Consider the following 24,821-nt stretch of genomic DNA (forward strand, 5'->3'; position numbering starts at 1 on the left):
GGTTTTTAATTACCCTGTAAACCGCCCTGAGTCCTTCGGGAAAGGGCGGTATATAAATGTAATAAAATAAATAAATAAATAAATAAATAAATAAATAACAGCCCAAAATTTATGTTGCTAAGCAAGATGGTTGTAAAGTGGGTTTTGCCCAATTTTATGATCTTTCTTGCCATAGTTGTTAACTGAATCACTACACTTGTTAAATTAATCTGGCTTCCATGTTGAATTTGCTTGTCAGAAGATAGCAAAAAGTGGTCACATAACCCTGGGACACTGCAACTGTCATAACTATAAATCAGTTGCCAAGCATCCAAATTTTGATCACCTGACCATGGGGATGCTACAGTGGTTGTGTGAAAAACAGTCATAAGATTTTTTTTCAGTGCCATTGTAACTGAACGGTCATTAAATGAATCATTGTAAGTCAAGGGCTATCTGTAATGAATATAGGGGAAAAATTCTAATTTTCTGTGTTGATTTATGTGACTTTTTATTCTCTCCTATTACCACATTCTTCAGGAATTCTGGAATTCTTTCATCATCAGCTCAAGGATATTGTTGAGTATGCTGAACTGAAAACAGTGTGTTTCCAAAATCTGAGAGAAGTGGGAAATGCTATTCTCTTCTGTCTCCTTATTGAGCAAAGCCTGGTAGGTGTGGAAAAGCAGTGTCAACAATAGACCAGTACAATGAAGCCAAAAGAGCATACAGTATGTCAGAGATTCTCAATCACAGCTCTCTAGTGTTATAATGTTATTCTTTTTGTTGCAGTCATTGGAGGAAGTATGTGATCTATTGCATGCAGCACCATTCCAAAATATTTTGCCAAGAATTCATGTCAAGGGTATGCTTTTTCCTATGGCTTTCCAACCGGAATACTCATGTTGAATTATGCTGTCAAGACAAGTAGCTAATGAAGCACAGCACGCATTTGTATTAGAATTAAGTAATTCCTTTGGTATAAGTCACGGGTCGCCAACCTGCAGCTCTTTCAGCCTTCTACTGCGGCTCCCAGTCCTCTGCCATTTGCAGAGACAGAGAGAGGCAGTTGCGCTTTGCTTCCCTTCTCTCTCTCTCTCTCTCTCTCTCTCTCTCTCTCTCTCTCTCTCTCTCTCTCTCTCTCTCTCTCTGAAGAGTGTGATGTGAGCAGAAGATCGGGTGGGTGGATTTTTTGGGGGAGAGAGATCAAAGGGATCCCAGATTCCAGACAGGAAGAGAGTTTTAGGAGAGAAGGGAGGGAGGTGTGTGAGCCCACACAGCCTGGGACACAACAGACACACCTAGGCCAAATGCAGGGAAACTCCAAAGCCCGATCCTTCCCAAAATGAAATGAAGGCAATTGATTGGTGGACGATGAGCAGACAGAAGTCCGAGAGAAAAAAGGGGTTTTCACCCAGGCTGTTTTCACGCAAAAACTACAGAACCAGCTCCGCTGCTTCCTTGCCTCTGTGGGTTTAATCTCAGTCTAGTTCTGCTCTGGGAGAAACAAAGTCCCAGGAGTTTCTTTTGCTCTTGAAACCGACCGGACGGTGGGCAGAGGCTGGGACAGCAGCCTCACTCCCGACTGACTGCGGGAGCCCCAGACATGGCAACTTGGGTGGGAGCAAAGCCTCTGAGTGGCAAGAGGGGTTCTGGGATGACCACTGCCCGTCCACCTCCCCTCTCCTGGGGTCACATCAGTAAAAATGCCACAATTGATGAAGTTGCAAGCTGAAGGCTGCGAGGACAAACTTCGCAGAATGTTGGAAGAAAGAATGCTTCCATAATACTGTGCTCATTCACAGATATCTTTTTTAAAAAAAATAATAACACTTTTAAATACATGAGAGAAAGAAAGAAAATTAAAGAGAAAAGAAAAAGAAAAGTTTGATTGGTTTAAACCAAGGCCCATCTTTCTCCTAATTTTCTCCTGTGTTTCAATCACTTTTCAAAAAGTTTTATTTGGAGAAAGAAAATTTCTCCTTTTCACTTTCCCTTTTTTGGCTTTGTGACCCACAATATACACAAGCAAAATCCAGCAGTACATTCAAGGGGGAAAAGTGCAAAGTGTCAGGTGGCTGCAAAACCCAACAATTTTAGGCAGCATCAACACAAAGAGACATTTTTAAGGAAAGGGCAAAGGACCCCAATGAGGGGCAGCCATTTGCTCCCCATCACTGTCAGAATCCCCTGAAGGAAGGTCTTCTCCCTCCGACTGAAGTCTGACAAACCCCAAATCCCCCTTTCAGAGCAGGGTGGACAGAAGAGATTTTGGGGGATCTCAAGGGGGGCCTTTTGGGGGGGATTTGTGGGAGATCCCCCTCCCAGAGCACCCTCTGCCTGCAGCCAGCTGGCCTCCTTCCCAGCCTCAGGAACCAGCCATTCCTGAGGAAGGAGGTGTGGACGGGTCCCACTACCTGATGGCAGCTTCTGCCCAGGATGGGGGGGCAGGGGGAGTCACCTTGCCACAGCCAATTCAATGCCGGACAACTAGCCGCAGGATGTGTTTCTTATGACCCGAATTTCAGTTTTAATGTTTGTGGGTGTTTTTGGATTCCCCCACATCAGGAACCTTCCCAGGTGTGAAGAGGGAAACGATTTGGCTGCAGGTGAAGCTGAGTCCATTGCCAAAAAGGGGTTTTCAAGGGGAGCTTTCTCCCAGACCCCCCAAAATTGGCTGAATGAAATTTCTCAGCCTTTGAATCAGTTTCTTCTCAGAGGAAACAGAGAGAGAGAGAGAGAGAGAGAGAGAGAGAAGGGGAGGGAGGAAGGGAGAGAGAGGGAGGGAGAGACAGAATATGAATATGTGGTTGTCCTTACTAGACTTTTAGTAAAGAACGTTTAATGAAATATATTGATGTTTTTTTAATTAAGAGATGAGATGGTATGGGGATAATTATGCTGTATTTAAAGATGGTAGATAAGCTACTAAAATTGTTTTTACCTGTTGGGATCAAGGAGAAAGGTTTTTTTCCCCACTTTCTCCTGTCCTTTTTTTCCCCCTGCAATTTTTTTTCTTTTCTATTTTTCTATTTGTAGTTTTTATAGTTTGCACCGGCTTTTTATTTCATAAATACGAGGAGGACTCAAATAGACATTGAGTACTTTATTTGAAAGTAACCTTCGACCCAGTGTCTTTTTTTTTTTTTTGGAGTTCAAAATTTGTTTTCTTTGTAGCAGTTCATTGATTTCATAAGTGCAACACACAGCATAAAGGTAAAAAACGATATATGCAGTGTTATCTTCATTTTAGATGTTAAAAGGGTTTTGTGGTTCCCAGTGTTTTCTTTTCTGTGGGAAATGGGTGCAAACGGCTGTTTGAGTGTTTAAGGTTGCCAACCCTTGGTATAAGTGAGGCATATCTATTGTGAAGAGAATAGATTAAGCAGATTAAATGACTAGAATAATTTAGTGTTATTGGCCTCAAATCCAGGCGGCAGCAGCCGGGGTGGGTGGGGCGTGGAAGCATTCCCCTGCCTTAGATGCAGGTGGCAGTGGCCTGGAAAGCGCCTTCAGAGCCTGAATCAGGCTGCAGTGGGGTGTGGAAGCTTCCAGGGGCCCAATCCAAGCCTTGGAGGTATTTTACTAGCCGTTTATGCCAGGAATAGAAGGCTTTTGGGGGGGGCTTCTGCATGCTCCAGAGGCATGCAGAAGCCCCTCCCAACCTTCGGTCCTGGTGCAAATGGCTAGGAAAACGACTCTGAGGCTTGGATCAGGCCCTTGGAAGTTCTGTTCCATGCTGTAGCATCTTGGAGCAGTCCTCCCGAGGGCTGGATCCAATCTATGGAGGCATGCAGAAGCCTCCCCTGCCCTTGGTTCCGAGCCACTTAGAGGAGGGCTCTGAGGCTCTGGGGACAACAGGATCACTTTCTCTCCCAGTGTGGTGAGCTCTGGCGGGCTGGATGTGGGTGCGAGGGGCCTAGCCTTCTCACTCAGTTGAAGGCTTCAGGCTTGCTGTCAGGCAGAAAGGAGTTGGGGGCAGGAGCAGGAGACAGGCACCTTTCACATAGAGAATGAAAGTTTCGTGTGAGATCATGGACTCCAGAAAGTTCCATTCTCCGTGCAAAAAACATTTCCAAGCCGACTCTCCTCTCCCTCAAAGGGAAAGAAACCACGGCAGAGAGGATTTTTGCAAAATAAGTGAGTCTTACTCTTATTAGCCTTCTTAAGACATTGAATGCAGAAAGTCAGAATAAAAGAATAAACACTACAATGAATAAATGAAAAATAAGTCACATTATTATCTCTCTATCTATTTCTAGAGGGGGAAAGACTTGATGCTAAAATGAAGAGACTAGAATCAAAATATGCCCCACTCCACCTTGTTCCATTGATTGAAAGACTGGGAACACCTCAGGTAGTCTTTACACTTTTTGCAGAACTGCCATTTTGTGCAAATGATAATGATAATGATAACTTTATTGTGACTTTGAATGTACACCAATCGGCATACATCAAAATGAAATTTCGTTGCATACAGCTCTCAAAGGGTCACTACCTCCGATATATACTTCTTGTTCATGGCCCGCTCAAATTTCACATTGTCCATTTTAGTTTCTAGGGAGTGAACGATGGCACACAGGACAGATGGAAATGGGGCTCCATGTGGATTAGCCCTAAAATTCGCTTGTATTCTGACAACCTCGCCTTCTTTCCTTTTTCTGATCCTGACTCTTCCACCTTTTCCTTAAAGAGGCCTTGCTTCTTTTCGCCCCTGGAGCACGCTGCCGCCGCCACCAACTCCTCCAAAAGCCTCTCTCTCTTCCTCTGGGCCTGCCAACAGCTCCATAAGCTCCAGGTCCTCTCCTCCTCTGCCTCCTCTGGAAACAGCCCTGATTTGCAATACAATCCATCACTGGGCCAGCAGTCAGATCTTGCTGCTGGTAGAACAAATTCAAACAGTGCCAACGACTTTTAACAGTCTCACCAACAGTTCCAAAACAACTAGAAACTCACCATGCCAGCAAACATTGTCAGTCGTATGTCGTATGTTACCTTAGTTCCACCATGTTGCTCAAACACATTAAAATCTTCCTGATCATGTGGCCTATAGCCCTTACTATTTCTCCCAAAAATATTTGCCTTCAAGAGCCAATGCAGCCGCAGCCATTCCAGGCGCCGCCATCTTAATAATGCTACATCTACCTGCTTACCACTATGTAGGATAGAACTTTTTGACATCCTATGTTGGTTGAATTAGTAACGTAATTTCTAAAGAATGAGATTTTATCCCAGTGGATTAATGATTCAGTTTTGAGAGAGCTATGTGCCATACAACACCAGCTAGCCAGATTATGTGATTTAGAACACTAAATAGGGTTGGCCACAATTAATATTTGGTTGGAGTAACTATTTGGCAGAGCAGGGCTACAAAGTAAACTGGGAAACTGAAACAAAAAGCAGTGCAAATTGTTTTCATACTATATCAAGAAACTGCACAAATATGCCTATATGAGTTAGCGAGAATCAAAGATGATTTTCCATTTAACTTACATATATTTAAGGTTTACAAAAACATTATTTTACTCTTATTGGGAGAAAAATCCTAGAATAAGCATATTCCGTTTTCACGTATCAAAAGAAAATAATATTCTTATTCATCAATTCCATTCATGAGGAAAAAAAACTTGCTTAAGATGGCTTAAGGAATATTTTGTCAATATTTTGTGCCGCTTTCTTTAAGATACACAGATATATTGGAATGTTGAGAGCAAATTTAGTCTAGTGGTTAAGGCACCATGCTCAAAACCAGTAGGTCATGAGTTCTAGTCCTGCCTTATGCTTGAAAGCCAGCTGGGTAACTTTGGGCCAGTCACTCTCAACCCACAACATCAGGCTCAGGCAGAACTGGGCATTTTACAGCTTGCCAGCCATATTTGTTCTGGGCTGTCCCTGTCCAGCCTGCATCAGTGTAAGTGGAGGGAGTGTCAGTGGGGGGCAGTATTGGCACAGAGCTGGGTGGTGGGCAGGGTATTGGTGATGGGGAGAAAGGGCAATGACCGTCCACATCAGTCCCAGTTTCTTCTATGTGTCATTGGGAAAATTAATTGCCCACTTCTGGGCTACGCAACAAGCTCCTTGATCAATTCCTGTTGCAACTGATGGATAAACATTTGGTTCCATTGTCGGCACAAAAAGCATTTCCAAGCCGACTCTCCCTCAGAGGGAAAGAAACTGCAGCAGAGAGGAGACAGATTTTGCAAGGTAAGTGAGTCCGGTGCAGCAGGAAGGGAGTGGGAAGTAGTTGTTGGGGAGGGGAGAAATAGCATGAATGTTGCAGAGCCTCTGTGGTCGCTCATAAGGGCGAACGACTGCCGTGGTGCTGCAATATTTGTAATTTTGGGATTTTCTCGTAAATACTAGGGGGCGCTGGTCACATAACTTCAAACGAACGTTAAGTGAATGCTTGTAACTCGGGGATTACCTGTATTTCTTTGGTAAAAGTGAGTTATATGTTAATATATAGATTTTCTTTCAAGTTTTAGTTCATTTTTATTATACATTATTTTGTATGACTTTCATCTAAATTTCAGTAGTAAAAACAATTTAAACTAGGATGACAAAGTATTATTTTCCATCCAATTTGAAACTCAGTACATTTCCATGTTAATAAGTTCTTATAGACTGAAACTATATTGTTTGTTGCAATTATAGCAAATTGCCATTGCAAGAGAAGGAGATTTGCTAACCAAGGAGCGTCTCTGCTGTGGACTTTCTATGTTTGAAGTCATCTTAACAAGGATTCGAATGTTCCTGGATGATCCCATATGGCGTGGCCCTCTCCCTAGCAATGGTGTGATGCACGTAGATGAGTGTGTAGAATTTCACCGCCTGTGGAGTGCAATGCAGTTTGTATACTGTATTCCAGTGGGAACCCATGAATTTACTGTGGAGTATGTATTCAAATGCTGGCAAAGGCTTTGCTATTTAATAGTGTTTTATTTTTTTTCAGAAGTTAGATGTGGCTATGTTATAACAAAGGAATTAAGAATTTACTGTATCAGTAAATTCTTAATTCCTTTGCAAATATCAGTAAACTGTATATTAATGTTGATACAGCTGGGTTACTCAAATGCATTTGGATGATCAGTCTTAAGACTTTAATAATTTTAATAGTTATGTTAGACCAGGGGTGTCAAACTGGCAGCCCGCAGGCCGGATGCATCATGCGTAGGCCATGCCCTCCTGGGCTCAGCAAAGGCAAAAAAGTCATGATACATCACATGACACAATCGACTTTGACACTTGTCTGTTAGACTAACGTTAAAATAATATTTTAAATGTAGTTTGATAAATACAAAAATGATAATCTAATGATACATGTTTTCTATGATTACAGTGATTCTTTGTTTTTCAGCATCTAAACTTAGGAGATTTCAAATCAGTTGTTTTTAATTTTTGCGGTTTTTTGTTGTCCTGTAATTCTTTCTTTAGAATTGTATGAAGATAAAGATGATATACTGAGGCAAAGATAGCATACAGTAATATTAGGCAGGGATGCAGAAATAGCTACATTTTTTTTGATCCCCCCAAAAGCCAACACGAAAGAATCCAGAAAAGCCAACACAAAATAAAATCCAATATTTGGCTCTTTCTTCACATTTTTAAATAGATTATAGGGACAGATGTTTAAGGCATCCATGTCACCCCTAAATCTGAAATCCCATCGTAAATGGACTCTGCCCTACCCATTTCTGAAGTTTAGTTTTTGACTGCCTACTTAACAGTGCCATATAATAAAAACATATTGTAAAACTCTGCAAAACATTCAGTCAGCGTTATTAATTCTGGGCAAGTTAGTGACAGACTTGGGATTGGGAATAAATCCAGAATCTTGATTTACTCTACTGAATATCATGTAGTGCAGACATGTCAAACACAAGGTCCGGGGGCCGGATCCGGCCCGCGAAGTGGTTTCATGCGGCCCGCAAAGCCATCCTGGAAACAGTGAGAGAAAGGACCCCACTGCCTTGGCCCTGGCCCAGAGACCCTCCTTCTTCCAGAGACCCTCAGATCTGTCCCACTCCTGTCCAGGCCCCCATAGGCACCCTTGATGCAAACGATGTAGAGCTGGCCATGCCACCCAGTAGGCCATATGCACTTTAGCCACGCCCACCCAGTAGGCCACACCCACTCAGGGCACACCCACCCGGCCCCCTGAGGGCAACCGCAATGCTGATGTGGCCCTCAATGAAATTGAGTTTGACACCCCTGATGTAGTGCTTTCTCTACGTTTTTACTTTGCAGACAGTGTTTTGGAGATGGGCTGCATTGGGCTGGCTGTATGATTATTGTGCTATTAGGACAGCAGCGTCGATTTGATGTGCTTGATTTCTGTTATCACTTACTGAAAGTACAGAAGCATGATGGCAAAGATGAAGTCATCAAGAATGTGGTAGGTTTGACCGCGGTTTATTTCTCACTTTGTATTTCATTTTGGTGTCATTGTCTTTTTCTGATTATAATTTTGGTTTTGTAGCCTTTAAAAAAAATGGTTGAGAGAATTCGCAAGTTCCAGATCCTGAATGATGAAATTATTGCCACACTGGACAAGTATTTGAAATCTGGTGATGGAGAAAGCACACCGGTGGAACATGTCCGCTGTTTCCAACCTCCCATTCACCAGTCTTTGGCTAGCAACTAGAAAAGATCTGTGATCTTTTGGAAACATGGTTAGTTGCAGCACATTTTGAAACTAGATTTGTTGCCTAAGGGAGACTGCCCTGATCTTCATTGCTTTCCAGGATCAACTAAAACATTTGAATGGTTGTTTTCAAACTCAATGATTGTACAAGAATTTCAGTTTTTAGACTACTTTTTAAATACTTTTTATAAAACTTTGCAGTGCAACTATTTTAGGCATAAATCTTTGCATTTCTCCAGTTTTTATAATTGTTTTAAAGGATTAATATAAGGGATCTTTATTTACTTTTGCTAATTAAAGTGAGTTTTATTATAGGAGTGTGCTTGAAAAGTTTTTGTATAAGAAAAGTATTAAGCTGGTCAGCTTACCTTTTAAAGACACTCCATTTGCTATTTTTTAATCAATAGAATGTTCTCTTTAGAAAACTATTTTGCCCCATAATGTAATCAGCTTTGGAAATAAAAGATTTTAATGAGATTTTAAAAGTCATTGTAAGATGGAAATCATTAATGCTTTGTGCTTATTCAGATTTAGTGAATTGGTAAATACCCTTAGAATAAAGGACTTCTGGTTTTTTTTAGCTTCTAATATAATTGGTGAATCTGAATCCTGTTTTTATATCTCAGTAAAAGCAAATAAAGTTGAAGGTGGAATTATTGTGGAATGGTATGTAGGGAACACAACTTACTTACACTTACCTGCTTAGAATTATAGGGTTGCTTAGTTTTAGAAAAATTGTCTTCAGACTCTTAACAGTTCAAGAATTATACTTTGATGAGTCACGATTCAATAGTTAAGTTTTCTAAGGGTTTTCTCTGGCAGTTCTCTAGAAATTTTGAATTAAATGTTACTGTAATTTTAAAGTATTGTTTGGCTTTCCTGGTCTAAGAATCACTGTTTCAATTATGTATCAAGTCATGACATGTTTGTAAAAGAGATTATCTCTATCCAATTTTCAAAATAGCCTAATTGTATTTATAATGTAGGCAGTAATATTAAAATTTTAATAGGATGCAAACTATTCTAAGACTATAGATTATCATACCTAAGAGCAGAGATAATCAACTCATAGCCATAAAGGTTTCATTCTAATTTGAAGCAGGAAACAAATAACCTAAGTTCACAAAATATTTACCCTGGTTAACACAATGTGATAAAATTCTGAACTATTCAGTCCCATTGTAATGTTATGGAACTCTACCATAAATTTATTTTCTAAATGTTAAAATAGGCTAACTTGGGATTACCCCCAGAAATAAGGAATGGGAATTCATCCTATTCATTTTCATTATATATCTGTGCACACTACAACGCTTCCAGTTAAAAGATTGTCTATCCCTGCTTAAAAAGATTATATGGATAGTCCTGATTTAATGTTTACTTGTTTGGCAACCTTTCCTTATTATGGTGTTAAACAAGGAATATCTACTACCAGGTCTCATGATTGCGGCCTTTACAGCATCCTGCAGTCACATGAGCACTGTTTGCAGCCTTCACTGTTTACTAAAAGGTAAAGGTAAAGGTTCCCCCGCACATGCGTGCTAGTTGTTTCCGACTCTAGGGGCCGGTGCTCATCTCCGTTTCAAAGCCGAAGAGCCAGCGCTTGTCCGAGGACGTCTCCGTGGTCATGTGGCCGGCATGACTAAACGCCAAAGGCGCACGGAACGCTGTTACCTTCCCACCGTAGTGGTCCCTATTTTTCTACTTGCATTTTTACGTGCTTTCAAACTGCTAGGTTGGCAGAAGCTGGGACGAGTAACAGGCGCTCACTCTGTTACGTGGCACTTGGGATTCGACCCACCAAACTGCCGACCTTCTGATCGACAAGCTCAGCGTCCTAACCCACTGAGCCACCGCGTCCCTTTACTACTAACAAGCAAAGTCAGTGGGGAAGCCAGCAGAAGGTGAGCCCTGCAAATGGCTATCATGTGACTATGAGACACTACGATTGGGTGGGACTTGCATAATGACAACTGGAACTGCCACAACTATCATAAGCTGCCAGCCACATGACATCACATCTAATTACTTTGTCACTTACCAACAGAGTTCTTGATTGGTATATAATTACCTTGTATTGCAGAACATCTAAAAACTGCTACGACAATCCACACTATTTCCCACAACAGATGCCTTCAGTCATTAACTGAAGCATTTAATTTCATTGCATTTTTGTTCTTTCAAATATTTTGAGACTATTTTTCTAACTCTGAATGCAATTAACTGCTAAACTGATGAAAGTAGATTAAACAATTGGCATTTGATGCTCTCTTCTTATTGCATTTTATCAGGATATTATTTACTTCATTCTCATCTAACCTTTTCCCAGCTTGGTCAGTTAGTTTCCACCTTCCCAATTTTGAAGGTCAGCTTCTCAATTTTTTTCTCTTCCATAGAGGCAGAAACATAATCTACAGGCATTCTTCCATTTTGCAAACACCCCTAAGCCTGGCTTATGCCTGCTGATTTGTCTCTGCTTTAGAGGGAGTAGAAAGGTACAAGAATTTTTTATTGCATTTGGTGTTCCAGAAGAACAGAGTCAAACCATACAGTAGAAAAACTGGAAAGGGAAAAAAGGCAACAGTTTATTTTATTCTTTCCTCCCACTTTCAATAACAGAATGAATAAATTTGCCAATTGTTATGCATTATCCAGTAGTAATCTCACAACATGAAGTATTTTAAATACTTGAAACCACTAAGTATTTGTGTGTGTTTCAGGTATGTGCTAATATATACAAACATGGTTTACACCCTAGGTACTTTCTTAAAATAGCATTTTTCTATGTAATGACCTTTGTGAGCTGTTATCATTTGTCTTATTCCTCAGGAATGTCTGGTTCATTGATTAAATATAAATGCATTGGCTGCAACTGCAAATCTCCTAAAATCTAGTACAATTGGGTGCAGCTGACCATAAATTGTCCAAACATAGATTGTTTATGGATGAGTAGCACTGTCTCATAATAAGAACAAGTCACTGCATAATTCACCAAATTATCACAAAAGATTTGTAGGTGTGCATGACCAATAGATCACTTCCTCATCAGAAATAAAGCATTTTATTTGTTAAAACTGTAATTAGTCTTAAACAAAAGCAGAATATTTACAGTACATGTTCACACTAAGTTAAGCAAATAACAGAGTGAGGTTCTTTAGTATTTTTAAATTAACAGTAAGGCAAATAAAAATCCACCACTGCTCTTGGTCAAAGCTAGTCAAACCTAAAAAAATGATTGTCTACAGTACTATTTAAATATATCTGTTTGAAAAATGCTGTGAAACTGGATTTTCACAATGAAACAAAAGTTACAGAATTGTTTTCTTTAGGAGGCTGACAGATTTCCATTTCTCCTGGAAGATATTCCATCAGGGGAGTGTAGGTCACTTATGCGAGTTGCACTTTCTTCATCGTGATTAAATAGTTCATATGTGTTTGGCACACAGCCATTTATTCCTTTGTTATCTTTATGCAATGTCACAGGCAAATTTGATAGGGAAAAACTGACATCCTTAAAGGCATGCAATAAAAATATCCCCACAATTATAGTGATAAAGCCACTAAATGTGCCAATAATGTCATCAGCTGCCATGTGTTGCCATTCCTTGAAAAGGATTGCAGAACAGGTCAAAACAGATGTTGTGAAAAAGACATAATAGATTGGTGTCACTATAGAAGTGTTGAATATGTCCAGGGCCCGATTTAAATAATTAATCTGTGTGCTTACACAAGCAATAAGACTTAGCAGCAGAATCCAAGCCAATGGATGTTTCAGCACAGCTTTTCCTGCAAAAAGTTCCTTTATAGCAATGCCCAAACCTTTTACACAGGATACGGATAAAGCTCCAATGACTGAGCAAATTGTTATGTACACGAGAATGTTGGTCTGCCCATGTCGGGGTCCCACCACAAAGATCATGATCAAGGATACAATGACAATGACTGTTGCAAAGACCACAAAACCTGAAATATTAAAAAAACAAACATGGCATGCTGCAATTGCACATACTAAATAGTAATGCATACAAACATCTGGAGTCTGTCAAAGGTTGTATGATTAGCTAAAAGCTAAAGAAAGACAGGAAATCAACATGACCAAAAGTTATATTTTGTAGAGGTGGTATTTTCTTTTGTTGTGGGTGGGGTAGGGAAGGAAGTTGAGAGCAGTAGATGTGTATAGGTTTAATATGTATCTTTTCAGTATATACAGCGAGGGAAAAATATTTTATATGATTTTATATGTTTGCCCACTGACAAAGAAATGATCAGTCTATAATTTTAATGGTAAGTTTATTTTAACAGTGAGAGAGAGAATAACAAAAATCCAGAAAAACGCATTTCAAAAAAGTTATAAATTAATTTGCATTTTAATGAGTGAAATAAGTATTTAACCTCTTCACAAAACATGACTTAGTACTTGATGGCAAAACCCTTGTTGACAATCACAGAGGTCAGACGTTTCTTGTAGATGGCCACTAGGCTTGCACACATCTCAGGAGGGATTTTGTCTCGCTCCCCTTTGCGGATCCTCTCCAAGTCATTAAGGTTTCAAGTCTGACATTTGGCAGGTCAAACTTTCAGCTCCCTTCACAGATTTTCTATGGGATTAAGGTTTGGAAACTGGCTAGGCCACCCCAGGACCTTAATGTGCTTCTTCTTAAGCTACTCCTTTGTTGCCTTGGCTGTTGTGTTTTGGGTCATTGCCATGCTGGAATACCCATCCACAGCCCATTTTCAATGCCCTGGCTGAGGGAAGAAGGTTCTCACCTAAAATTTGATGGTATATAGCCCGATCCATCGTCCCTTTGTTGTGGTGAAGTTGTCCTGTCCTCTTAGCAGAAAAACACCCCCAAAGCATAATGTTTCCATGTTTGACGGTGGGGTCTTAGGCAGCATTTCTCCTCCTCCAAACACGGTGAGTTGATGCCAAAGAGCTCAATTTTGGTCTCATCTGACCATAAAATTTTCACCCAGTTCTCCTCTGAATAATTCAGATGTTCATTGATGAACTTTAGACGGGCCTGTACATGTGCTTTCTTGAGCAAGGGGACCTTGCGGGCACTGCAGGATTTCAGTCCTTCACGGCGTAGTGTGTTACCAATTGTTTTCTTGGTGGCTATGGTTCCAGCTATCTTGAAATCAGTGACAAGATCCTCCTCTGTAGTTCTGGGCTGATTCCTCACCATTCTTATGAGCCCCAGACCGAGGGAGAATAATCGCACCAACTGTTGTCACCTTCTCACCAAGCTGCTTGGCGATGGTCTTGTAGCCCATTCCAGCCTTGTGTAGGTCTACAATCTTGTCCCTGACATCCTTGGACAGCTCTTTGGTCTTGGCCATGGTGGAGAGTTGGGAATCTGATTGATTGCTTCTGTGGACAGGTGTCTTTTATACAGGTAACAAGCTGAGATTAGGAGCACTCCCTTTAAGAGAGTGCTCTTAATCTCAGCTCGTTACCTGTATAAAAGATACCTGGGAGCCAGAAATCTTATTGATTGATAGGGGAACAAATACTTATTTCACTCATTAAAATGCAAATCAATTTGTATACTTTTTTGAAATGCATTTTTCCAGATTTTTTGTTGTCATTCTGTCTCTTGTTAAACTAAATCTACCATTAAAATTATAGACTGATCATTTCTTTGTCAGTGGGTAAATGTACAAAATCAATAGGGGATCAAATATTTTTTCCCTCACTTTAGGTTGGAACATCTCCAAATTTATGCATTTTGCCAAATTTGATGAAATAATGAGGGTGGGGGAAGAGTTATATACAACATTCAGGTAGCCCATCCTTGAGTTAAAGATAGGAATGCATCAAAAATACCCATGCTATCTGACCTTTACTAATAATGCAGTTTTAATTTTTGCATCATTCAGAATACATATATTATTTCATGAGGGTACCTAAAACCTTCTTAATTCTAGCTGTCAACTAAACCTATGTTGACTCCCAGTGAAAATTGGAGGAATGCTTCTCTGCTGGATACATCAAAGCCATTCTGATAGCTCAGAGGCTCCATGAAAAAAAGGAAATCTTACAATAAAGTATGTCATAGTTACTGTCTGTCTAAGCCAGACATGTCAAACTTGCGACGTTATGTGACGTCACGCAATGTATTGGGACAGTTTTGCCATTGCTGGCAATGGGGTGGGTGCAGCTTCCAGATGATGCATCTGGCCCGGAGGCTGGCAATTGACCCCCATGATCTAAGCTATTTATTGTTACAACTTTGCAGCGCTAAACCATTTAGTAGTCTTCCATAAGCGTTTAGAGAACATAGGCCAGAGTTAACAATGAGCTTTGGCATTAAAGATGTACTCCAATCTCATTCTCAACATTCACAAATGTGTCTTCAGATTCTTGTGTATTGAGCAAAGTGCACATGAGCTCTGTAAGCACATTCAGCTAAAAGCATTCGAAAACCTCATTGGTAATCCTGTCTGACTAGGTCTAGTTGTGGGGCAGCTAGATACATGCAACTAAATACAGTTAAAAATCCCATGCAGAACTCTAGTGGAATGTGAAGGGACATTTGCAGCAGGGTTAGATCCTGCCCCATCATTTATATTCCTCAACTGAGTAGAGAAGTATTATCTCCTTGAATTCTTTGTAATCAATCTTTCTCTCACCTGGATCGCCTAACTTGTGGGAGATTTCACTCAATGTTTCAACTTCCTCTTCTTGAGGTGCATGAATGACCATCACAGTGGAACCAAGTATGCTTAACAAACACCCAATTTTTCCATGTAAATTAAGCTTTTCGTTTAAGAAGTATGATGAAAGAATGGCACTAAAACACAAATATAAATTAGATATCAAGCACTGTTCTTAAATATCAATGTAACAATTATGCATTTGTGTTATGGAGTAGAATTTCTGTTTGGGGGATTGCATATTTTTAAAACATTGAAAGCTATTTGAAGGCCTGGTTTAGAAGGCAAAATCCATATATTCCAAATAAATGGTTATGAAGTAGCCTTATTTAAAATAAACTGAAATACATAGTCTTTGGACAGAGGAAAAGGCTATCTTACATTTTAAAATCCAACTTCAGAAGGTCTCTAAATCTTCAAGAAATTTTGAGGGCACTCAAAGTTTAAGAGAAAGTGAGCAAGGGCTTTCTGGTTGTGACACTTTAATGATAAATTCATTCTTTTAGATATTTTTAGATAAAAATTATCATGATCAGGAGAAAGCTCTATGCAGGTAGTCTTCAAGCAATGACTGTAATGAAGTCTGCTCATTACAATTGTTAAGTGAACCACTTGTCTTAATAACCCCCATTCCTGGTCTCCCCAATGCATTTGTTTTAAAAAAATGCATGCTGTAAAGTAAGTGGAATATAGGTTGCCTCATGGGTACGGGAGATCCAGGGGGGCTAGTGCAGGTATAAGCCCACCAGACTTAGGCCTCCCCCTGCACCAAGATACCCCATGCTCTGTTTGCAATCCTTTGCACAGCCCTTTGGGTTATATCCCATCCCCTGTCACAAGATCAAAGATCTCTGGAGCTCAAGGTGGGGTAGAGATGGAGGACAGGCCGGGCACTCCATTGCTGTTCCACGTGGAACAATCCCCAAGTGTCTTATTTTTTTCTGAGTAAAATAACACTGGCAAAGTGTTTGGTTTTCCTTTCTTCACTAGATACTAGTCTTACACCGTGTGTACAATTATTAGGCAAGTGAGTATTTTGACCATATCATTTTCATGCATATTTTCCACCTCCAAGCTGTAGAAACCTGAAGGCTTAGTGGATATAAGCATATCTGGTGATGGGTATTTGTGCAATGAGGGAGGGTGTGGCCTAAGGAGATCAAAACCTTATATCAAGGTGTGCATAATTATTAGACAGCTTCTTTTTCTCAGGCAAAATGGGCCAAAAAAAGAGTTAACTGACTCTGAAAAGTCAAACATTGCAAAAAGCCTTTCAGAGGCATCCAGACTCTTGAAATTGCTAAGATATTGGGGCATGATCACAGAACCATCAAACATTTTGTTGCAAATAGTCAACGGGGTCACAAGAAACATGTTGAGAAAAAAAGATGCACATTTACTGCCAAAGATTTGAGAAGAATCAAATGTGAATCTACCAGGAACCCATTATCCTCCAGTGCTGCCATATTCCATTCCAGAACTGCAACCTACCTGAAGTGCCCAGAAGTACAAGGTGTTCAGTGCTCACATGGCCAAGGTAAGAGAAGGCTGAAACCTGACCATCACTGAATAAGATACATAAGTTGAAATGGCAAGACTGGTCCAAGAAATATCTGAAGACAGATTTTTCAAAGGTTTCATGGACTGATGAGATGAGAATGACTCTTAATAGACAAGGTAGATGAGCCCATGGCTGGATCAGTAATGGGCACAAAGCCCCACTTTTCTCAGATGCCAGCAAGGTGGAAGTGGGGTACTGGTATGGGCTGGTATTAAAGATGAGCTAGTTGGAGCTTTTAGGGTTGAAGATGAACTTAAAATCAACTCCCAAACCTACTGCCACTTTTTAGAAGACATTTTCTTCAAGCAGTGGTACAGGAAAAAGCATCATTCAAGAACAGATTTTTGTGCAGGACAATGCTCCATCGCATGCATCAAAGTACTCCACTGCGTGGCTAACCAGTAAAAAAGCCTCAGCACGAATAGTGACATGGCCTCCTTGCTCACCTGACTTAACCCTACTGAGAACTTGTGGGCCCTTCTTAAATGGGAGATTTAGTGTGAAGGAAAACTATACACAGTGTCTGGGAGGCTGTGGTTGCTGCTGCACAAAACATTCATCATCAACAGATCAAGGAACTGCCAGACTCCATGAATGGAAGGCTTATGACTATGATTGAAAAGAAGGGTGGCTATATGGGTCACTGATTCCTTTTGTTGAAATGTCAGAAAGTTTATTTGTACGTTTTGAGTTGTTTGTTTATTATTCTCACTTCAACAAATGCAAATAAAAAAGTTAGAAGGGCAAATTTTCTTTTTTCATTTAGTTGCATAATAATTCTGCACACTAATAGTTGCCCAACAATTCTGCACACAAAGATATTCCCTTAAGAAAATCAAAACCTCACTTTTACTTTCTTAAATATTCAGGTTTGAGGTTTATTATCATTTTGGATTGATAATAAATTGAACACTGTAGTTGTTCAATAAGAAAATTAATCCTCCAAATTACAACTTGCCTAATAACTCTGCCCATAGTGCAGTTCCCTCAGCATGAGCTGCGCTAGCGTTATACTAACACAGCTCATGCTGAGGGGACTAAGGCTAGCACTAGCAAGGAGAAGGAATTCTGATGGGGAGCTAAGACTAGCGCTAGTGAGAAGAAAGGCTCCCAGGCTGGGGGAACTAAGGTTAGCATCTAGTGAGGAAAGAAAACCCCAGTGTGAGTTGCAGTCTTCATGCCTGTGAGGACCCTTTGGGACAGCACTGGGGGCGGGGGAATTGGCAGGGTATACATATTGCAGCATCTCTATGGTCAGTTGCAAGGGCAATCAACCACAGGAGTGTTGCAGCAGACATAACTTCAGGACTGGGCAATAAGTATCTTTTGGGGGTGTCTTGTAACTTTGGTTGCTACATGTCTGGTCGTAAGTTTAGGAGTAAGGTAAAGGTAAAGGTTCCCCCGCACATGCGTGCTAGTCGTATCCAACTCTAGGGGCTGGTGCTCATCTCCGTTTCAAAGCCAAAAAGCCAGCACTTGTCTGAGGACGTCTCTGTGGTCATGTGGCCGGCATGACTAGATGCCAAAGGCACATGGAACACTGTTACCTTTCCACCATAGTAGTCCCTATTTTTCTACTTGCATTTTTATGTGCTTTCGAACTGCTAGGTTGGCAGAAGCTGGGACGAGTAACAGGCGCTCACTCTGTTACGCGGCACTTGGGATTCGACCCACCAAACTGCTGACCTTCTGATTGACAAGCTCAGCATCCTAACCCACTGAGCCACTGTGTCCCCTAAGTTAAGGAGTACCTGTATCTAATTTCAATTCAAAATGGTAAATCTACAATCATGTAAGCATACTCTTATGCACAGAACATTAAACTGAATTGCTGATAAATGTTTATTATTTATCTCTAAAATCATCTATGTTGTGGCTTTTTATAAGCAATGGGTGGGAGGAAGGGCAGACAGTAGTAAAGACATCAAGATAGAAAATTATATTGAAACATTCAAAAAAGCAAAACTTAAAGCAACTGAGTCAGACTCAGAAACCAGTTCTCTGCCAGCATTAAAAGCAAGTGTTTAACTAGGTCTCTTGATATTTACAGAGATACACAAAACTGCGTTCTTACCTTACAAGAACACTGAGAGCTCCCAATGGGGTCACTAATGTAGCTGGTGCAAATGCATATGCAGCAAAGTTAGCAACTTCGCCAGCTCCCACTGAGGAAAAGACATGGGAAGGGAAGAGGTGAAGAACATTTTTCACAGCTATACCTACTATTTTAGGTAAATTCATCCTTGGAAAAGATAAAAGTAAATTAGAAAGTAAAGGAGAGAAGAAGGCAAATACAGAACAGCACCTGAATATTCTGTGGTAAATGATTAACAAATTTTATTACCTATTTTTATAATTAGCAATAGCAATAGCACGTATATACTGCCCCATAGTGCTTTACAGCCCTCTCTGGGCAGTTTACAATGTTAGCATATTGCTCCCAACAATCTGTGTCGTCATTTTACCAACCTCCAAAGGATGGAAGGCTGAGTCAACCCTGAGCCATCAGGATCGAACTCCCAAGTTGTAGGCAGCCTGCAATACTGCATTTTAGCCACTGTGCCACTACAGCTCTTGAGATATTCTACTTTCTAGCCATAGAAAATACTGCTTTGCAAGGAGATGATAAGAGTTGAATAATATCCCACATTTCTCCTATTAAAAAGAAACATGCAAAGCTAAAAACACTGCTACAGATCCAGTGTAGGTACCCTTGTTGTATCTGCTGCCTACTCCTTAAAGCAGCAGTGCTTTTCTTAGGGCTGTATGGTAGTACTGGTGTCATGCCTCTGTCGGAGTCTGAATCTGCTGAGGAAAATGAGCTAGAACAGGACCCTATGGAGGTGGAGGAGGTGTCTGTGGCTTCAGAGAAATGTGGGGAAGAGCAGGATTGGGACAGGATGAACATGAGAGGCAGAGCTCAGGCGATGAACAAGGGCCACCCCCTCCTGATCCTAAAGCACGGAGAGTAGAGAGGAGGAGGGAACAACAACGCAGGCAGGCTCAACTACTCAGGAGGAGAGCATCCCACCCTCTCCACAAGACACACGTGGAGACTGATACTTAAGGAGATGCTGTAGGGAGGGGCATTTGTCGGGAACAAATGCTGATTTCTAGGAGTTTTGGGTTTTTTTTTAGAAAATTTCATTAAATATACATTTAAAAACAAAAGTGGACATGATTCAACTTCCCTAGCTACAACACTACTATTAGCATTATCTTATGTTACAGAAAGAAATAACAAAAATCTAAAATACAATCTATAACAGGACCGAGTATAACAAACGGTACATATAACATCTGTCGGGGTTTTTTTAGTAAACTGTCCTACAGTCCTCAGCGTTATATTTACATATCTTTCAGTTATGTCCATTATATAGATACTAATAAGAAATCCTTACATTATCAACCAATCAAACAATGTTTGTCTCAGCGATCCTCCTTAACTCTAACCAATTGTACAAATTTTGCCAAATTTCATAATACTCCGTTTTGTTCTTATTTTTGATCTCTAGGGTTAACCTGTCCATTTCAGCGCAGTGGGTGTTTCCTTTCTTTTCCATTTTTGGGCATATGCCAATCTTGCTGCGGTTAAGATATGTACTAATAAGTAGAGAGATGCTTTACTGATATTATCATTAATAATCCCTAATAAAAAGATTTCTGGTTTTAAATCAATTTTTTGTCGTAATATTTCTTCCAACCAATTTTTTATCCGCTGCTAAAAAAATTTCGCTTCTAAACATTCCCACCACATATGATAGTTAAGTCCCTGGAAGCCTTCTGCATTTCCAGCACATTGGTGAGATTTTTTTTATCTATTTTTGCTAACCTTGTAGGGGGAAGATGCCATCTATCAAACATCTTGTACAAATTCTCTTTATAGGAGGTGGCTAGTGTTAACCTCCTATTTGTATCCCATAGTAATTGCCAATTGTCTAAGTCAATATTATAACCAAAATTTTTACTCCAGATTAACATTTTCTTTTACCTGTTCTTCTAATAAATCCTGTTCTAATAAATATTGATATATCTTTTTTATCAATTGATCTTCTGTTCCTAGAAGAATTTTATCTAATTGTGTATGCTCTAATTTTATCCCTGGTTGTTTTTTATCTTTTCTGTATCGTGACTGTATTTGTAAGTATGCCTACCATTCCAACTCTACACCATCTTCTGATAATCTTTTTCTTGTTTTCAGATCTCCATTTTCGGCTAAGAGGTCTTTATATGTAATTACACTTCCTAGATTTATAAATTTGGGGTGCATAAAAATCTCTAATATAGATAGCCAATTGGGAATTTCTATATAGTTAATTTTTTTAATTTTTATCCACACATCTAATAGTGCCCGTCTAATATGATGATTCTGAAAATACTGACGAGCCCTATATTTTCCATCCCACATTATAGCATGCCACCCAATTCGCATGTCATGACCTTCTAATGCTAGTAGTCTTCTGTTCCTTAAATGTATCCAATCCTTTATCCATACCGCTATTGCTGCTTGATAATATTTTCCCCAGTCTGGGAGGCCGAGCCCTCCTCTTTCCTTTGCATCCTGTAATAATTTTAACTTGATTCTCGGTTTTCTACCTTGCCAGATAAATTTAGATGTAATCCTATTTAAATTTTCAAAAAAATCCTTACCTAATTTAATTGGTACCCATTGGAATAAAGAGTAATTTGGGCAGTATATTCATCTTGATTGTCACTATTCTTCCCATAAAAGAGAGCTGCAAGTTTTTCCATCTATCTACGTCTACTATAATTGGTCCATTAACTTATCATAATTTTCTCTTTTAAGTGTAGTACATCTTGCTGATAGTTGGATCCCCAAGTACTTTACTCTTTTAGATGTCTGGATGTCAATTTTTTCTACTAACTCAGTTTCCTGTAAGTTGGACATATTTGTAACTAGCATTTTAGTTTTTTCTTTGTTGATTTTTAATCCTGCAACATCTCCATAATTTTCCAGCACCTGTAATAATCTTGTTCCAGATTCTAAAGGGTCTACCAGAATGAAAACTAAATCATCCGCATAAGCCTGTAATTTAAATATCTCTTTTCTTATTTCTAATCCTTTAATCATCTTATCTTTTCTGATTATTCTTGTGAGTGCTTCTAAAGAAAGAATGAATAATATAGTGGACAGCCTTGTCTTGTACCTTTTTGTATTTTAATGCTATTTGTTAATTCTCCATTTATGATTACTTTTGCCTCTTGCTTGGAATAGATTGCTTTAAACATATTTATAAATTTTTCTCCGAATTCCATCTGTTTGAGTTGAGTCAACATAAAACTCCATTTGACATTATCAAACGCTTTCTGAGCATCAACAAAAATTAATGCCACTTGTTTTTCACTATGAAATTCATAGTATTCTAAGATGTCTAGTATGATCCTGACGTTATGTCTAATTTGTCTTTTAGGCAAGTAGCCATTTTGGTCAGTATAAAGAAATTCCGCTAAATATTTTTTAAATTTTTCTGCCATTATAGTCGTGAAAATCTTGTAATCCGTGTTCAGTAAAGAAATGGGTCTATAATTTTTAATACAGGTCAAATCAGAGTTTTCTTTAGGGATTAGTGAGATGATTGCTTCTTTCCATGAGTTTGGAATTTTTGCTATGTTTAATACCTCATTAAACAAATCCAATAGAGTTGGGACCAAAAGTTCTTGGAGGTTTTTATATATTTTGGATGGTAATCCATCAGGGCCAGGTGTTTTATTGCTTTTTTGTTTTTTAATAGCTTCCATAATTTCCTGGACTGTTACATCTTTATTTAATATATTTTGAAATTCTTCTGAAACCTTTGGTAGGTTTGCTTTCATAAGATATTGTGATATTCTTTCCTCAGTGATCATTTCCTCCTCTTTATAAAGATTTTTATAGAATTCATACGTCACCCATTTTTTCCCATCATTTTGATGTACTATCTCCCCTGCTTGATTACGTAATTTACTAATCCATCTATTATCTTTTTGTTTTTTCAATCTATAGGCCAGCCATCTCCCAGGTTTATTTGCCTGTTCAAAAAAATTTTGTCTAATGCTTTTTATTTTTTTGTGCCATTTCTCCCTTTTCTATAATATTCAATTTATGCTTATTTAAATCCAACTGTTGTTTTAAATCTCTACATTGTGGGTTTTTTTGTAGTTCTAATTCTAATTTTTTATGTTCAGCCTCTAAACTTTTTCGATATTGCCTTTTCTTTTTATATTCATTGGCCATATACGCAATTGCAGTTCCTCTCATAACTGCTTTGGCCGTATCCCATAAATTTTCAGTGCTAGTCTCTTCTTTCTTATTCATCTGGAAGAATATCTGCATTTGTTCCTCCATCTTACGTTTAAATTCTGTTTGGTTTAGGATTGCCTTCTTAAGAGTCCACCTCCTTGTTGTTGTTTTCTGTTCTTTCCATTTAATTACAATGGGATTATGATCTGCCCAAGTATTAATATCTATTATATCATCAATATCTGAATTTAGTTCTTTCGTTATCCAGACCATATCAATTCTAGACCACGATTGATGCTGCCCTGAATAGTATGTAAATTGATTTTCATTCAAATTTCTCTCCCTTCAACTATCTTGAATATTTAATTTCTCCACCATTTTAAAAAAGGTACCGGGTAATATTCTCCTGGTTCGTTTCCTAACTTCCTCACTTATAATCTAATTCTCTGTCTATAATTGCATTAAAATCGCCAATTATACGAATGTTCTCATATTCCATATCAGCAATAACTTTATGCAATTTCTTATAAAATTGTCTTTGTTTTTCATTGGGGGCATAAATTTCTAACAGGGCAACCTTTTTTTATTCAAGGAAATTTGAATAATCAATATTCTACCTTCCTGAACTTGATAGATTTGTTTTGCTGGGATTCTTTCTTTAGCATATATCACAATTCCTCCATTCTTCTGCTGTGAAAGCGATACAAATTTAATTCCTAACTTAGGGTAGTTTAATAGATCCTGATCTTGAGTCTTTATATGCGTTTCTTGTAGAATTGTTATATCTAAATTTTTCTTACTGAGCTTATTCAAAATTATATTTCTCTTAGCTGGGGAGTTTAGTCCTTTCACATTTAATGATAATACTGTTAATATTTCTACATTACTGCCTCTGTTTTGATCTTGTTGCCCTTGTCGGTCTATCTTCCTTGAATTCTTTGTGTCTACTCTCATCATTATTGTCATAGTTCATTCTCATTTTTTCTCTTCTCTCTGTTTCCTGTTCTTTGTCTTGTGATTCCCGCGTCTTTCTATTATCTCTCTCTGCATTGTTCCCTTCTCTTAACTCTCTTTCTTCTAGTTCATCTTCATTACCTACATGCTGCTGGAAAAACTCTTCTGTTTTATCAATCGAATCTAACCTATATCTTTTTTCCTACCAGGTCACCACAATCCCTTCTGGCATCAGCCACCTAATATTAATATTTTGTCTTATTAATTTTGATGTAATATGTTGGTAGGACCTTCTCAGATCTCTTACCCTCCTAGGGACTTGTTTGAGGACGATTAGTTGTTTACCTCTATATTCTATAGGGTCATCCCTTGTTCTGTGCAAAATCTCATCCCTAATTGACTTCTTCACAAATCTGATATGTACCTCCTTAGGTAAGTTAATTCTTCTCGTGTAATTTGTGTGAATTCTATATATCTCATCAATCTCATTTGCCATCTCATCTTTCACTGTCCCTAGGGCCCTTGCTAGCAAGTCCGTCATCATTTCTGGGAGGTCCTCCCCCTTCTCTTCCTTCACGTTTTAGAAACGTAAATAGTGGTCTGCTTTCTCAGTTTCAAGTAGTATAATAGTTTTTTCTAACTCTTTTTGTTGTTGTTGTTAGTTGCAAAGTCGTGTCCGACCCATCGCGACCCTATGGGCAATGTTTCTCCAGGCCTTCCTGTCCTCTACCATCTTCTGGAGTCCATTTAAGCTCACGCCTACTGCTTCAGTGACTCCATCCAGC

The 24,821-nt window shown here is 39.2% G+C and overlaps 2 protein-coding genes across 9 annotated transcripts in view; one reads left to right on the forward strand and one right to left on the reverse strand.

The window, feature by feature from the left end:
- Nucleotides 1-10,210, forward strand: part of LOC310639671 (cytoplasmic FMR1-interacting protein 1) — a 158,686-nt gene extending 148,476 nt beyond the window's left edge. For all 6 annotated transcript variants that reach the window (XM_083361491.1, XM_083361493.1, XM_083361492.1 and 3 more), the window contains 6 exons: nucleotides 520-650; nucleotides 772-844; nucleotides 4,242-4,336; nucleotides 6,634-6,872; nucleotides 8,227-8,374; nucleotides 8,459-10,210. In XM_083361491.1, coding sequence (XP_083217617.1) covers nucleotides 520-650; nucleotides 772-844; nucleotides 4,242-4,336; nucleotides 6,634-6,872; nucleotides 8,227-8,374; nucleotides 8,459-8,623 — 851 coding nt within the window. In that variant the 3' untranslated portion in view covers nucleotides 8,624-10,210. The remainder of the gene's footprint in view (nucleotides 1-519; nucleotides 651-771; nucleotides 845-4,241; nucleotides 4,337-6,633; nucleotides 6,873-8,226; nucleotides 8,375-8,458) is intronic.
- A 614-nt stretch (nucleotides 10,211-10,824) lies between these two features.
- NIPA2 (NIPA magnesium transporter 2) overlaps nucleotides 10,825-24,821 on the reverse strand; it is a 48,349-nt gene continuing 34,352 nt past the window's right edge. For all 3 annotated transcript variants that reach the window (XM_083361523.1, XM_083361525.1, XM_083361524.1), the window contains 3 exons: nucleotides 18,916-19,006; nucleotides 15,257-15,417; nucleotides 10,825-12,586 (listed from right to left, as the gene is read on the reverse strand). In XM_083361523.1, coding sequence (XP_083217649.1) covers nucleotides 11,949-12,586; nucleotides 15,257-15,417; nucleotides 18,916-19,006 — 890 coding nt within the window. In that variant the 3' untranslated portion in view covers nucleotides 10,825-11,948. The remainder of the gene's footprint in view (nucleotides 12,587-15,256; nucleotides 15,418-18,915; nucleotides 19,007-24,821) is intronic.

This window comes from Vipera ursinii (assembly GCF_947247035.1).
Source record: "Vipera ursinii genome assembly, chromosome: 4".
NCBI lineage: Eukaryota > Metazoa > Chordata > Lepidosauria > Squamata > Viperidae > Vipera > Vipera ursinii.